General features: G+C 36.6%; 1 protein-coding gene across 8 annotated transcripts in view; it reads right to left on the reverse strand.

Moving 5' to 3' along the window:
- The window catches only part of LOC120804279 (forkhead box protein J3-like), a 66,084-nt gene that overhangs the window by 11,775 nt on the left and 40,041 nt on the right, over positions 1-14,268 (reverse strand). For all 8 annotated transcript variants that reach the window (XR_005709428.1, XM_040153632.1, XM_040153631.1 and 5 more), the window contains exons 6-8: positions 12,837-12,938; positions 8,607-8,765; positions 1,879-2,092 (exon numbers count right to left, since the gene is read on the reverse strand). Coding sequence is in view for 7 of the 8 variants with exons in the window: in XM_040153632.1 (XP_040009566.1) it covers positions 1,879-2,092; positions 8,607-8,765; positions 12,837-12,938 (475 nt within the window). In the remaining variant the exon portion in view is untranslated. The remainder of the gene's footprint in view (positions 1-1,878; positions 2,093-8,606; positions 8,766-12,836; positions 12,939-14,268) is intronic.

Raw genomic sequence — 14,268 nt, forward strand, 5'->3', positions numbered from 1 at the left:
CTGTAAAGCAGATACCAGACGATGCTGCATTCTTCTCTTTTTTTTTTTCACACAATGGACCATGGTTGTGCTTCTCCTGCTCTTGTGCTCTAGCACAACGGCATTTTTTTTTTTAATGTCATGTAAGTTGAGTTAAAATGAAATGGTTCTTACAAGTACTTTGCTATAGTGTTCAACAGTCATTTAAGGTTGGCTTTAAGCACAGATGATCATAAAGTGTGGCCAGCACACTTAATGATTTGTCTTCAGAAAATGTATTTTCTGTCAGTACATTTGCTCTTAAATTGTTAATATCAGTCTTTTGACCTTTTCTTCATCTGCTGTTTCATTGCTTATCACTGAAAGACAGGAACGGTGCTGCTAAGGTCTCTTCAAACATCAGTGAAGTGAAACAGAGGGACTTGAGTTCTTTTTGTGACCAACAAATAAGGGAATCGATGAGCCTACTGAGTCTCTCTAAGCACATCCCAGTGAGTGAATTTTCTCTGCTGCCATCAAAGAGTTGTTACACTTTACCTGCTTGCACACATTTTTTTTATTCCAATTCCTTTATTCACTCTGCTATGAGGCTATTCAATGCTTTATGAAAATTGCCTCTTAGCCATTGTTTTATCTGTTCATTTATTTACAATTTACTGGATGTCTATGCACAGTTTTTAACTATCTTGTTTGTGTTTTGCCTCTCTTTAATTTATAATATTGGTGTTGTGAGAGCTGTCATTTCTTACAGGGAGAAATAAAGTTGTTCTAGATTGCACTGAAACATGGCCTTTTTATTTAAATCCCTTTAATTTTAATGTGACATAAGGGAAAGTGGAGTATTATCATTAAAGCTGGATTGTAAAATGAGGTGTTTTCATGCCCGGCTTTTCATGTTGCTCCAAGTGATAATTTCAAGTCCCAGTTTATTAATTTATTGTTTATTTTCTGTCTCTATTGTTTGACCTGTAATTTATGACGATGAAACAGAATAATGACAAGGCAGAAAATGACTGGCACCCAACTTGACTCAGTTATGGTTTGGTGTGTGGTCTTGGACACACTGGGGTTTTTCAAAGAAGATGATGAGCTCCGCTGTCTGGGGGGCAACTATAACGCAAATTCTCAAATACAAAGACTGCTGACACCGTTTCCTGCTATCTATCTATCTAGCTATATTTTATATATATATATAAAAATTTATTTTAAACTAGTATTCTCATTGTCTTATCTTCACCCCTGACCACAACTTGAGGGGGACCTTGTCAGAGGGTGAATCCAGGCAGCAGTTGCAGAGCTCAACAGAGCACATCAATCTCTGGGTAAAGAATGTACGTGGATGTGTACGGGGAGAAGAGAGCGAGAGAGGGAAGGTGATAGGAGGATGGTGGGATGGTGGGGAGTCCAAGTGGGAGGAGGTCTGGTGACCTGAAAGCTTCAGGAAGCAATTAGCGAGATGCCTCACAAACTTTAGAACCGATCTAATTAGCTGCTATCAAAGCTGCAGAACCCTTTGCTCTGCTCGACTGCGGATGTGTTGGAGAGTTTTTTTCTCCTTCTGTGGAATTCTTCCTCTTAATTGCCTTTACTCATTTGACTGAGCGAGCCGTAAAATGCAGATATGCGGAACAACAGATTGTTTGTTTATTAAAATACAATAGAGTAGGAGTAATGTGTGGTGGAAGTTAAGACTGAAATGCTTTTACTGCTAGGAAGGCAATGTTAAATTCTTTCAATTTCAAACGGAGCTTAACTTTGACAGTTAATTATGTACTCGAAGACTGACGCAGAGGTTTACAAAAAAATGTTTTCTGGAAACACAAGTGTCATTATAGATGTGAGACGGCACACACCAATAGAGCACACTAATCGACATACAAAATGAAAGCTGACACCCACCTGGCTGTGAGAAAGACTGCTCAAAGACGCACTTGTACAGACTGCGGAAAGAAGCGCTGAGGTCCTCAAAGTCCGAGAAACAGAGCTGCTTGTCCCGTGACTCTGGGACGGGCAAACCGTACTGGGGCTGTGGGGGAGGAGGGGGAGGCGGTGCAAGCTGGGTGGGCTGCTGAAGGCTCAGGGACTGGGATGAGGGCTCTGAGTGGCTACTCACCTTCAAGACAGACAGAGAGGAGAAAGAACAGAGAGACAGGGTTACAAAAAGGGAAACTGGGAAATCAGTGAAACTATTGGTTTTAGAAAAGTATATCAAATACAGAGAAAGGTATCATTCATTTCAATGACACCAATAAGGCCATGGTGCTCATACAATTGGGGTCCTCCAGTAGGGAAAAAAGACAAAACTATCCTTGTTCATCTCTTACCACGAAGTCATCCATTGAAGCTCCACAACATCCAATAGAATATGGAAAAGTGAACATTACTGGTAAATTACTGTTCAGTCAGGACACTTACATTGAGGTCATCATTGAGGTGATCATTTAATGCAATTATATTTATAGGTGATGCTTCGGTACGTATCTCTGCAAGCGAGATACAGCATGTCCCTCGCAAACCCCCTAAGCCCCTAGATCCCCCCCAGGAGGAGGCTGGGGAGGTGGATGGAGTCAAAATGCCGAAAGCAGTCAAGTGGAGTAGCTACTAGGTATGCAGATTTCAGCACTGCCAAATGTTTCTATGGACTGCCTAGTGTGAGAGGTAGGACAAGGACATATGCAGTAGGATTGGATAGTAGTAGTGAGGCTGCTTTATAAGGGAAATACGGCAATTCCAATTACCCCACAATCCTTGAGACGTAAGTAAAAACAACTGTGGCCGTGGTAATATTACAGAGTTGTAAAATGCAGTCTCATATATAGTATTATAAACTGTGCAGTGTTTTGGCATCTGAAAAGTCTTAAAGCTCACGGTTTACTCAAACCGAGTCTGGGTACCTGCAGCAACACACACCACACACGACACCAACGCAGGCCGTCGTTTTCTTTTTAACACAGAGTTACTTTCAGCCTAAGAGTGGTTTTAGAATTAAGAGTTTTGCTCGTAATGTCGCACATATTAGCTTGATTTGGTCAATCTGAACCCAAAATGCTATACAGCAGCACTTTTGAAAAAATCCGGTTTAGACTGATGATGTAAGCGATGTACACTTTAATCCCTGGACAAATTCAAGTCGTGTGTATGTTACTTGAATTTAAAATCATATGAGAATTTGCCGGTGTTGCCATGACACCAAGGTAAGCCCCTGTCGATCACCCGAGTCAGGTACGTCAAGCTAGATACCATTAGCAGCTTGGCTTAGCCAGTGCTACCATGTAGCAACAGACAATTCAAAAGTGGGGAAGCAAAAGCTCAAACTTCACAGTGAGAGGAAAAGAACAGGCCACATGCACTGCTTGGCCAAGTGAAGAATGTGAGGGCACTAATGTCCGCACCGGAGCGGACTGCTGCCTGTCAGTCAATACACAGGGAGACAAAGTGCTTCTACTAGCTGAATCTAAATTGAGAAACCGGAATTTCCATTTGGGAGAGCTGCATTGTAATACAGACCGAAAGGTAATATTCAATAATCACCACATCCTGTTTCAAAGAATTTAATCTAATTTAAATTTGTGTCTTTCAAATTCAAATTAATTAATTCTACAAATCATTTTTTAAACTCAGTCATTCAGTATGATGATTATACCAAATTCAATTCCACGCAATTAAAAGAAAATCTTGCTTTGGGAGTCATTTCTTTTCATGTAAACGCACAAAAACAAAATATAGTGCTTCAAATTTCTATCTCATATGGTGAATGCAGCCTGTCTTCCTCCACCCTCAATCATCTCATCCCAGCTGTCATCTCCCTCACCATCCATGCTGCAAATACAAGCAATTTGCTATTATCAGTGTGCCTCTGTAAATATAAGCCAACTTAGCGTGATGCATCCCTGACACATCTACCTCCACCCAATAATGGCAGCCTTTCCATCAACTCTCTTGGTGCTTTTGAGATCCCTGCCAATGATGCCACCAGTAATCACCGTCAGTCAGGAGGGTATCACCTGCGCCAGGTAATGAGGCAGAACTAACCCTGATCCCACTGGACTAGACCACAGATGAGGTCTGAAACGATAGAGGAAAAGGGCGAGGGGTGGAGGAGGTGAGGCAGGGAGAAGGAAAACAAAAGATGCTCTCTAGAAATGAGAGGTTAACGAGATGAGATTGCACTGACCTTTGCTAATGCAGGTGGGAGGTGAGCGGGGAAAAGTGATTGATGGTAAAAAGGTGAGCAGCTGTGACAAGGGAAAAATAATGAAGGGTTGGATTTTTCAGTGCTTCTGTAATTTTGGACCAAATGTTTTTGGAAGGACGCTGGCCTTTAAAATTGTATTATATTTGGTTAAAAGGGTTAGACACAAACATTGTGACAGACGTGAAATGCACTACAAATGCAACAAATATGTCCATAATTCAATCAGAGTGTATGGAACTTTAATGACTACAATGGCAGGATTAATCTGTTGCAGCAGCATGGAATAAAATAGACTGAATAAAAGGATTTATGGTTTTAGGAGTATATCAAAGTGTTCCCGAAGGTGTATCCCCTGGGAGCATGAATGTACTTAGGTGAAATTTAATACATTTACTCATTTACTCATTTAATACATTTACTCTACTGCATTTAATACATTTACTCATTTACTCATTTAATACATTTACTCATTTACTCATTTAATACATTTACTCATTTACTCATTTAATACATTTACTCATTTACTCATTTAATACATTTACTCATTTACTCATTTAATACATTTACTCATTTACTCATTTAATACATTTACTCATTTACTCATTTAATACATTTACTCATTTACTCATTTAATACATTTACTCATTTACTCATTTAATACATTTACTCATTTACTCATTTAATACATTTACTCATTTACTCATTTAATACATTTACTCATTTACTCATTTAATACATTTACTCATTTACTCATTTAATACATTTACTCATTTACTCATTTACTCATTTAATACATTTACTCATTTACTCATTTAATACATTTACTCATTTACTCATTTAATACATTTACTCATTTACTCATTTAATACATTTACTCATTTACTCATTTAATACATTTACTCATTTACTCATTTAATACATTTACTCATTTACTCATTTAATACATTTACTCATTTACTCATTTAATACATTTACTCATTTACTCATTTAATACATTTACTCATTTACTCATTTAATACATTTACTCATTTACTCATTTAATACATTTACTCATTTACTCATTTAATACATTTACTCATTTACTCATTTAATACATTTACTCATTTACTCATTTAATACATTTACTCATTTACTCATTTAATACATTTACTCATTTACTCATTTAATACATTTACTCATTTACTCATTTAATACATTTACTCATTTACTCATTTAATACATTTACTCATTTACTCATTTAATACATTTACTCATTTACTCATTTAATACATTTACTCATTTACTCATTTAATACATTTACTCATTTACTCATTTAATACATTTACTCATTTACTCATTTAATACATTTACTCATTTACTCATTTAATACATTTACTCATTTACTCATTTAATACATTTACTCATTTACTCATTTAATACATTTACTCATTTACTCATTTAATACATTTACTCATTTACTCATTTAATACATTTACTCATTTACTCATTTAATACATTTACTCATTTACTCATTTAATACATTTACTCATTTACTCATTTAATACATTTACTCATTTACTCATTTAATACATTTACTCATTTACTCATTTAATACATTTACTCATTTACTCATTTAATACATTTACTCATTTACTCATTTAATACATTTACTCATTTACTCATTTAATACATTTACTCATTTACTCATTTAATACATTTACTCATTTACTCATTTAATACATTTACTCATTTACTCATTTAATACATTTACTCATTTACTCATTTAATACATTTACTCATTTACTCATTTAATACATTTACTCATTTACTCATTTAATACATTTACTCATTTACTCATTTAATACATTTACTCATTTACTCATTTAATACATTTACTCATTTACTCATTTACTCATTTAATACATTTACTCATTTACTCATTTAATACATTTACTCATTTACTCATTTAATACATTTACTCATTTACTCATTTAATACATTTACTCATTTACTCATTTAATACATTTACTCATTTACTCATTTAATACATTTACTCATTTACTCATTTAATACATTTACTCATTTACTCATTTAATACATTTACTCATTTACTCATTTAATACATTTACTCATTTACTCATTTAATACATTTACTCATTTACTCATTTAATACATTTACTCATTTACTCATTTAATACATTTACTCATTTACTCATTTAATACATTTACTCATTTACTCATTTAATACATTTACTCATTTACTCATTTACTCATTTAATACATTTACTCATTTACTCATTTAATACATTTACTCATTTACTCATTTAATACATTTACTCATTTACTCATTTAATACATTTACTCATTTACTCATTTAATACATTTACTCATTTACTCATTTAATACATTTACTCATTTACTCATTTAATACATTTACTCATTTACTCATTTAATACATTTACTCATTTACTCATTTAATACATTTACTCATTTACTCATTTAATACATTTACTCATTTACTCATTTAATACATTTACTCATTTACTCATTTAATACATTTACTCATTTACTCATTTAATACATTTACTCATTTACTCATTTAATACATTTACTCATTTACTCATTTAATACATTTACTCATTTACTCATTTAATACATTTACTCATTTACTCATTTAATACATTTACTCATTTACTCATTTAATACATTTACTCATTTACTCATTTAATACATTTACTCATTTACTCATTTAATACATTTACTCATTTACTCATTTAATACATTTACTCATTTACTCATTTAATACATTTACTCATTTACTCATTTAATACATTTACTCATTTACTCATTTAATACATTTACTCATTTACTCATTTAATACATTTACTCATTTACTCATTTAATACATTTACTCATTTACTCATCGAATAAATTGCTGAGCATGGGACAGTTTATGTCCTGACAGATGGGTTGGCTTACCTACTCCATCCTTCATAAAAAGGCAACTCATTATCATCTCACACATACGCTGCTTGTGACTAATCAATTCAAACAGCCGAAGGACTTTGTTTTGTAAAGGATGAGGAATCATTTAAACAGCCAGTGTAAAATCAGGCCAAATATGTCTCAGTGTTTCACTGGCCTGCCAAGTCTAGAGTGTACTTTACTTTGGCCAAGACCGTAGGCACCATAACAGTAGACGACACGGCACAGACCTGATTGAAATAAACCTGTGTGTGTGTGTGTATGTGTGTGCGCTTGTGCATGTACAGTATGGGGGACCTGGTAACAAGTCATGGTTCATGTGAGCGAGTTGGGCACTGGTTATGTCCTTTGGCTCAGGCTTCAGACATAAACAATAACACAGTCTCATATATACAGTGTTCTGCCCCTAAAAAGCCACAGACACAGCTCAATCTCAGCGTTAAATTGCTGGCTGACAGAATCAGTTTGCTTTTAGATGTATACAATTCTGCCCTTTTCTTTCAAATTAGCTAATACTGGAGTGGTCAGGCATTATTTATATGCATCAGAGGTGGTTATGGTGATTTGTCAACACAAAAGGATGACTGATGTTTCCTGCTGTTTTATTTTTGTATGATGGAAGCACTTTCAGAGCATACCAGCATTTCCCAGAAGGTTTAGAATTTATTTTGTGGCGTTTGACACCGAGGGGTGTGAGGGGTTGACAACAGAACTTAAAATCGGCTGCAAAACACAAATCAATTCACAAGCTAAATAATCAGTGCACATATATGCAACATTCACCAACAAGAAACTTTTTTGAGTTTTTAGTCAGTCTGCACTTCCACACCTCTGTAAGGAAGAAATGATAAATAGATAAACCTTTTTGAAAGGGGGAAATGTGTACAGGAAACACTGACTGAAATTGCCCTTTTGACTGTTCATCTATGCATCTCAAAGTAAAACAGAAGCAGAAACAAGTTTTAATTGTTCAATGAGTAAGCACAATTGAAATTACAGATTTTTTTTGCAGGCTTAAATGTGTCTTCTCATGCCATCTGCTTAACTCTACTGATACAGTCCAGAGTAATGCCTATGTCACCTAAGCACGTTGAATGTGCTCTGCAAAAGACCACTGAAAATATATATTTGCTCGCAAAGTCTGAACATCAAACAGAAAATGAGTTTCAGCAGCGTACACATCGTTAGCTGGTTACCACCTCCTCAGTCTGCTAAGGGAGCAGCAGATACCTTCTGTACTGACTGAGAGGGTCTGGACCGGTGACTGAATCATCCAGATTATGTCAGAATCAAGTGAACAAAGAACATATGATACACATTGTTTTAGTCTGAATGCCAGTAGTTTAAAACTTGCCATTTTAAGATACAAAAGCAGAAGAAAAGTGGGAGAAAGCACTGGTCCTGCTGAAGTGTCCTTAAACCAGCAGCACTTTTTAGACTGTCAACCAAAACAAAGAAAAGGTCTTACTGGTGTATAGCTGTGTACACTGCTGCCGCTGCTGACGGCCGTGTTCAGGTTGTTAAGGTTGACGGACGCCAAACTCTGCTCTGAAAGACTGTTGCTCAGGCTGCCGCCCAGACTCACAGGGCTCTCACTGCCTTCTGCCTCTGGGTTATACAGCGCTACCTACAGACACGAACACACGAACACACACACACAGACATTTCCATGATCCATTGTTAACGTGACAATAAAGGGTATTACACATGGGCCAACATTTTGAGGTAATGCACCATATAAACTTCTTCAAAAGCAGTGATTCATGATTTTATTGTTCCTCCTTGCCCTTATTGTTACTCTCCTTCAATCTGTCCATTTGCCAATTCATATCCAGACTGAAGTGAACATTGCCCACCTCAAGAAGTTACCAATGCACCATTAACTTATGAGACAACTCATGAGGAAATATGGAAATTAAAGTGCTGACAGCAAATTAGCCCTGCTGCATAAAAGCCCAGAACCTAAACTTTTTTCCTTAAACATGGTAATTTTGATTAAATGTCCTTACCCAGAGACCCCTGGGCAACAGAAATTGCTTTATTGTCTGAAAGTCTGGCACCAGTGAAGACACAAGTTTCACTTCAGAGGATGCGTACTGCGTATTACCTAGTGGTGACAGATCAAAAGCTTTTAAAAGCAATGCCTCAGGATTATGTTGAATCAAATTTCTGTTGTTTTGTTTGACTGTCAGTACTTGTGAAGCAGAGCACCAGCATCACCTCCAGGCTACATTTAATTGTATAGACAAATCTGAAAATATAGCCTTCGGGTGAAGCAACAGTAAAGGCACTCTGGGGCAGTGCTCTACCCTGTAGAACATCTTTTAGTGGAAAAAGAAGTGTTTCTAAGTGGTGCGTTTGAGTGTTAATCCTGAACATTTCTGTAATTCTCCTTGCTGTGTCACTGTAGGAACAAGGATATTGTGATGTAGTTTACAAGAGTATTTGAAGTTTTCATTTATGCATTACGTTTATGCACACCTCGTGGTGTTTCTAGAAAGGTTTCAAGTTTTAGTTTTTTAGACTTAGCAGAGCTTCGATTACTAGGAATGTAGGAATTATCCAAGTTTCCTAGTATCAGATTATAAGAAGGTCTTTTTAAAACCACAGGCTCTCCGATGTGAATAGAATATTAGTGAGCAAATGTGTTATTGAAGAGGCTCTGTTGCACTGCTGTGCCTGCAGGATGCCACCTGTCTGGAATGTCGGTGGATTTCACTGACGTTGGCACGAGCATCATTATCGTCAAGGTCTTCCTCTCGCTGCTCTCAATCATTGTTTCAAAATGTATAAGTTTTAGTCTTTGCTGGAGTAAAACATAAGTAGGTGCAAAGTGACAGGCTTAAGGTGAATGAACAGTTTCCTGCTGTCTCTCCACCTGCTGCCTGTGCGCTACACCACACTGTCCTTTCCTTTCCTTTCCTTGGCTGCTAATGATGTTCACCTCTTGCTTTTTGTTGTCCAATTTCATGACTAATTTGTCTGTGTATGTAATGAAACTGATTCTAGAAGCCTTTTGTAAAGAAGAATGGGCGAAAAATCCCCCAAACGACAACTGAAAGACTCTCAGCTGCTACAAAAAGCGTTGATAGCTGTGATACTTGCCAAAGGGGGCGTTACCAAGTACTGACCATGCAGGGCGCCCAAACTTTTGTTTTGGACCCTTTTCCTTTTTTGTTACTTTGAAACTGTAAAAGATGGAAACAAAAAGGTAATCTTGCTTAAGGTATTAAAGAAATTGTGTCATCTTTAACTTTATGCCTTTGGGAGGTCAGTTCATCTTTTACTTGTTCAGCTGTTCGCAGTAACAGAAATTTTGACCGGGGTGCCCAACCTTTCTCATGCCACCATATAATATAAAACTGTGTTCAAAGGGTTACATATTGACAAATTCTGTGAAACATAAGTCAAGATCTGTGAAAAGAGCAGAATGGAAAACTGGAATAAGCTGTCAAGCCCAGACCTTAACATCAGGTCCAGGCCAAACACTCAGTTATGTGAGCTGCTGCTGTGGGAAAAATGTTCTGTTTGGTCGAGGTCAGACGAAGGGGTCATGAACCACACATCCTCATTCTGTGTGTTTCTGTGTGTGTGCATCAGTTTGTGTGTTCTACTGTGTCTGTGTACTTGTTCTTATATCCAACTGGGGACGAAAATTGAAGTCCCCTCGGGTAGAGACTGCTTTTTGAGGGGTTAAGAATTGGTTTAAGGGTTCAGGTTAGAATCAGGTTTAGGGTAAGGGTTGGGGTTGGGGCTAGGCATTTATTTTTGATGGTTAAAGTTAGGTTTAGGGGCTAGGGAATGCTATATGTGTGTGTGCGCACACACACACACGCACGCGCCAGATCAGACAGGCATCAGAGGTCCCAATTACTGCTTGATCTCTGACCCTCATACAGACAGTCACACCCAGTTTTGCATTTTAGTCAGCGTGTGTGTGGAAGTGTTATGGCATAAGGTTGAATTTGAAAGTGAAGACCTATAAAACGGTCTAGACCATTAATGATGAAAGGCAAAAACAGAGACTCCTTCTGCTGCAGTTTTCAGTCAAATACCTCTTATATCCCGTTGGTATTATTTATAACCTCGACAAAGTTCAACACATTCCTCTCAGCAGCAAATCCAAATGATTTCATTTTATTAAATAATTAATTTATCAAAATCACTACACATTGTTAAGAAATGAAAATTCATTAGGTTCAGTAGCCAATAAAGTAACATCTTTCCGAGCTTTTCAACTATTTAAAATTTCTGTATGTAATATTTGTGGATCCTGAAGCATATTATGACTAGTTGACTAGTACATAGCAGCATCAAATACTTAATGGTAGCTAGTCAACTAAACTTAACTTAACTTAACCACACATGGCTCACCCACTCAGATTCCTGTATTCAAAACTAAAGGTGCATGCAAAGGCTGCATTATTGTTGAGAGAATTCTCTTCTGCTCCCCGCCACCTAAATGTCCTGGCTTATCCATAAAATTTTGAAAATAATTTTGTACGGTTGGTAATTGGCCAGGTAGCTAATATTAGCAGCTATAACACGCCCCCATGGACTCATGTCAATATGAGATTAGCTGCAACAATAAACAATAAATAAATATCTTGGCTGGTCAGGGACTTGTCATTCCCTGTTTGTGGTGTTCTAAGTGTTGGGTGTCCCCTTAGCTACCTTCCTATTTGAATTAGATTCCCATTTGGCTAAAAGAAGAATCTGTCCGGGACTCCAACACTGTGGGTCCCACCTCAAAAATGTATAAAATTGCCGAAATGTTGCCATGGAGTCACTCAGTGAGCTGTTTTTTCAGCCTAAATTTGTTTACATTTTGGCAAATTGGCACCATAAAATATATGCAAACTTAGCTTTTAGTCAAAAATGGTCAACTAATGGTTGTGTTTCCCCACTAAATTACAAGATCTATTTTGTGAACTAATGGCTTCCCACACTTTTAACCAGGGCTACTCATTTTCTTCTTTGATCAATTCACTGTTTTGTCTATAAAATGTAATTTAATTATGAAAAGTGCTCATCACAACTTCCAGCATCCAAAGGAGATGTATTCAAGAATCTTTTTAAATTGAACTGCAGTAAAAAACCCAAAGACTATGACAAAGAAAAGAAATCTTCACATTTGAGAAGCTGGCACTAGCAAATGTTGCCCATCATCGCTTTATACATGACTTAAAAAATACATTGATTATCAAAATCGTTGCCAATTATTCTTCTTTCAATTGACTATTAGATTATTTGACTAATCATTCAGATCCACAGTCAACAGTAATCAAATACTACTTTTGTAATACTTTTAAGTTAGATGTTTTGAACATGGCATGTTTTAAAATCAATCAGCACAACAGCAGAGTAACATTACTTAGTTAAACATGTAGAACTAGAGATGTCTGGTGCCTATGACCATCCAAACATTTTATGTTGTTTCCCACCACAGTAGCTCAAATTCAAACAGGTCAGGAATTACGTTCCTACCTCCGACCATAAATGAATAGAGTATTCGACAAGAAGAAACAATGGGCATGTGCTGCACTCTGAGAAACATGAGAGGTGGATTAAATATCTTACACTGACACTGTTATTAAAAACAATATAAAATATAGTAACAACTGGTGAATTGGGACACTATGGTCCCTTTGGCACTGATAAAACCAAATCTTTCATAACTGACAAGCTGGTCCCATACCTTGTTGGTTACAGCATTGATGGCCAGAGTGGGAGACGTCCCTCCTGACATGATGCAGTCCATTCCCAGAGACTCTGACTCTAGGCTGTAAGGAGTAGATGCCTGGTAGGAGAATAGGACAGAGGACAGCTTACGGAAAAAATAGTGAAGACACCAAAATAATCTATGCTTCCAGCACATCACTAGCCATAGGCCTTTTGGCACAGTAGGAAAAGCATAGGGGTAAATAATAAAATGAATGATGGTTGAATTCCATTTAGCTGCTTCAGTTTCAGAGCCTTGGTGTTGTTCATGTCAGACTGTCATGTCTTACTGGGACGCTTGAATAAAACAGAGCCTCTGTCAATTTAATTAGTAACCCCTGCGTTTTTTCCTATTATAACAAGACGAACTGGAAAAGGGCTGTGATGCTCAGTGCCGTACAGTTAAGCTAACATTGTGTTAATGCTAATCATACGTGAGCATTCAACTTGTGCATGGTAAGACAGAGAACATTTTCTTTTAAAAAAATGTATTAAAAAAAACCAAAAAAAAAAAAAAACTCGACTCAGTATATTTTATTCATGTGGGTCTTTTTTTTGACAAAGAGACGTTTGCATTTATACTGCTGTGACTCCCTACCTGATGCGGCCAAATTCAAGCTGAGCACATTGATTTAAATCAGCGAATTGTTACACCCCAGGGAGGATGAAATTTAAAGAAAACATGATGAAAATAATGAAGCAGCAGAGGCCACTTTTCCTGTTTCCTTAGGAGTTGAACGTGCTGAATAATAAAAGACAAATAACAAGAAGCACTTGGATTGCCTCATGTCCCACCATGATCTCCATGACAAAAGAACATGTATGTTCCCAGTGCTTGCACTTTGTCATCAAGAATGCTAACCAAAATATATCAGATTACCTACTCTTTATAGGGTAAGTATGAAGTTTCAACTATTGTCCTTGAGTTATCATGTTAATGAGAAAAATCAATTTCTTCCTAATTAAGCTAGTTAACTCACTAAATTGCAAAGATTTCTTTTTTTTAATCAACACGTTTGTCTTTGCATACTACATACCTGGTATCATTTGAACTTGTTAGAATGCAGTGTTAAGAGTTATGGCAATTTCTGGGAAATCAGTGTTCCCTCATTGATATGCAAATACATGCAGAGAGGTGCTCCAAAATCTAATCAGACCATCTACTCTATATGAGGTACCTGTGGTGTACATATGAAGTTTCTACTATGTGTTGTTCCTGAGTTATCACCTTCAAAGAGTCACAGAGTCACCGTGTGCTGTGGTGGCAGGACATGAAAATCATTGTGAAGCAAATGAATACATGACTGCTTACCTGATTTAGTGGTGCGCAATAGTGCAAAATTTGATTCCGATCTGATACCAAGTGATACCAGGGCCAGGATCACTGATATTAATACCGAATGATACTT

This window comes from Xiphias gladius, chromosome 18 (assembly GCF_016859285.1).
Source record: "Xiphias gladius isolate SHS-SW01 ecotype Sanya breed wild chromosome 18, ASM1685928v1, whole genome shotgun sequence".
NCBI lineage: Eukaryota > Metazoa > Chordata > Actinopteri > Istiophoriformes > Xiphiidae > Xiphias > Xiphias gladius.